This window comes from Polyodon spathula, chromosome 5 (genome assembly GCF_017654505.1).
Source record: "Polyodon spathula isolate WHYD16114869_AA chromosome 5, ASM1765450v1, whole genome shotgun sequence".
Classification (NCBI taxonomy): Eukaryota; Metazoa; Chordata; class Actinopteri; order Acipenseriformes; family Polyodontidae; genus Polyodon; species Polyodon spathula.
This window is the reverse complement of record NC_054538.1, coordinates 45,270,244-45,272,261: the sequence shown is the minus strand read 5'-3', so window position 1 is coordinate 45,272,261 and position 2,018 is coordinate 45,270,244. Positions and strand designations below refer to the sequence as shown.

Here is a 2,018-nt window from a genome sequence, read left to right as displayed (position 1 = left end):
CACCTCACAGCAACGTAGCTGCATTAAAAATGTAAATCCTCCGCAGGTATTTAATAACAAATCTTAAATGTCAAAACAAAAAAAAAAACATATATGGAATCTTCAATTATGATAATAAATGTCAGTGTTTTTGTATAGGGAACTTTGTGGGCTATATTATTATTATTAAAACTGGGCCTGCCATCAGTTTGGGTCATGATAATAATATTCTGAACTAATTTATGTACCACGTAAATTACTTGATTATCCAAAACGATATCCTAATAATAATCTGATCCGTTCTGGGATGGTCAACCATTATGTGATCTTATGTGAAGGTCAGAATTATTTTCTTAATGTTGCGTTTGTAGATGGTATACAAAATGTACGGTTAGATTACTTGGGATTACATGTTCTTGCAAAGTGTGTCAATTTGTAGTCTAGTTAATTGTGTCTCGATTTTTAGGCCAGTCCAGTTCAGACACTTGTGCAGGAGTTTTCCATGGATGTGTATTGGCCCTTTGCCAGCCTAGCCAGCAGCTGTTTGCAGTGAAAAACCAGTGAATCTGCACTAATGTCTTTTATTGTGCGGATGTGTTTTGAAAGTTTGCCTTTGCCATTAAACTATCAATTAGGTTTAGGGATCGAGAGGCAGGGCGTCAGACGCCATTTGAGCCATTTATGAATATTAAGTGGGAGGAAAGTCTGGCTACAAGTTTAATCTAATTCTCAGGAAACTGTAATTATGTACGTGAACTGCATGCACTGATTGCCTGTGTTCTGGTAATAGAAATATTTGCAGCGGTATTACAGGTAATTACAACATTATTCAACACATTTAACTTATAGTCTTCATTCTTTTTGTATTATTATTATTTTGTAATTTAGTGTAGTTGTGGCAGACATTTATTATCCAGTCAGCCAACCCTTATGGTCACAAGACCACCAGAACAGCTGGATGACTCACATTGCTTTGTAATGTCTGCTTTTCCATTTTAACATAGACCTGTATGCACACGTGTACTTATGGAAGTGCATTATTGTTTTGGGAAGTAGGAACCCAATGAATAATGAATTTACCTAAAGGTCATGGCCTGCATTTTTAACGTTTTAGTTTTATGGTGCAAATATTGGAAAAAATGCAATAAAAATACTGCTCAACCTAAATAACCCAATAGCATCTATACTATAGATAATTAACCCAACAAGATACCAAATCATTGAATGTAAATTATTTTATTAGTCATTCTAATGGTTTACTAATATTAGACAATATACAACATAGGAGAATATCTTACTATTCATTAATATAACCCAAAAATATATCTCTGGATCTTTTCTTGGGAAAACCGTCTTTCCACAAAGCAGAGGGGGGTCATAGTGAATGCAAATATATACAATTTTAAGCTACAATATATACATTTAAGTGCTCATAAAAGTGTAGTTTATGAATGAATAACATATAGTATGACTGCAGATGCAAAAAAATAAAAAAATAAAGATGTTTTAATAAATTGTAAGATGAAGTACTAAGGCTTTCATTGCTGTTTTTGCTGCAGTCATATCTTTTTTAAACAACTGATATGTTGTCCATTGTACAGCCACACTTTTCGACAATCATATTAGGGAATTCTGCTACTTCAATTTCGGTGTATTCTCCTTTTTTCACCAGGTACATCATGGGCAGAGGGGTGCTTTCAACAACAGCACAAGTCCGTTCTCCATAGCCATAGTGACGAAGTGGATTCTTTGGCTGTTTGCACCCTCCTGCGCAGCGGAATGCCTGGTAACCGGCTGGCTCGATGATCCAATACTGAGTCCAGGTGAGCTCCCTGAAATTAATAAAATATTCCTCCCTGCAGCAGAGGTTGTTTTTCTTTGCAGTGCTTTCTTCACAATCGCCACGAGAACTAAAAGAAAATAAAGAAAATACATTTGTTTTGTTAATTTAATTTTAATTATACAAACAGAAACAGATATTGTATGTAAGATGCTGTCTCAGGATCATAGGGAAAATGACACTCACCCAAACTCTTCAA

At 35.0% G+C, this 2,018-nt stretch overlaps 1 protein-coding gene across 1 annotated transcript in view; it reads right to left on the bottom strand.

The window, feature by feature from the left end:
- Positions 1-1,549: 1,549 nt before the first annotated feature.
- LOC121315296 (left-right determination factor 2-like) overlaps positions 1,550-2,018 on the bottom strand; it is a 2,046-nt gene continuing 1,577 nt past the window's right edge. Inside the window, exons 3-4 of the mRNA XM_041249338.1 lie at positions 2,006-2,018; positions 1,550-1,889 (exon numbers count right to left, since the gene is read on the bottom strand). The exon at positions 2,006-2,018 is cut by the window's right edge and continues 227 nt beyond it. Coding sequence (XP_041105272.1) covers positions 1,550-1,889; positions 2,006-2,018 — 353 coding nt within the window. The remainder of the gene's footprint in view (positions 1,890-2,005) is intronic.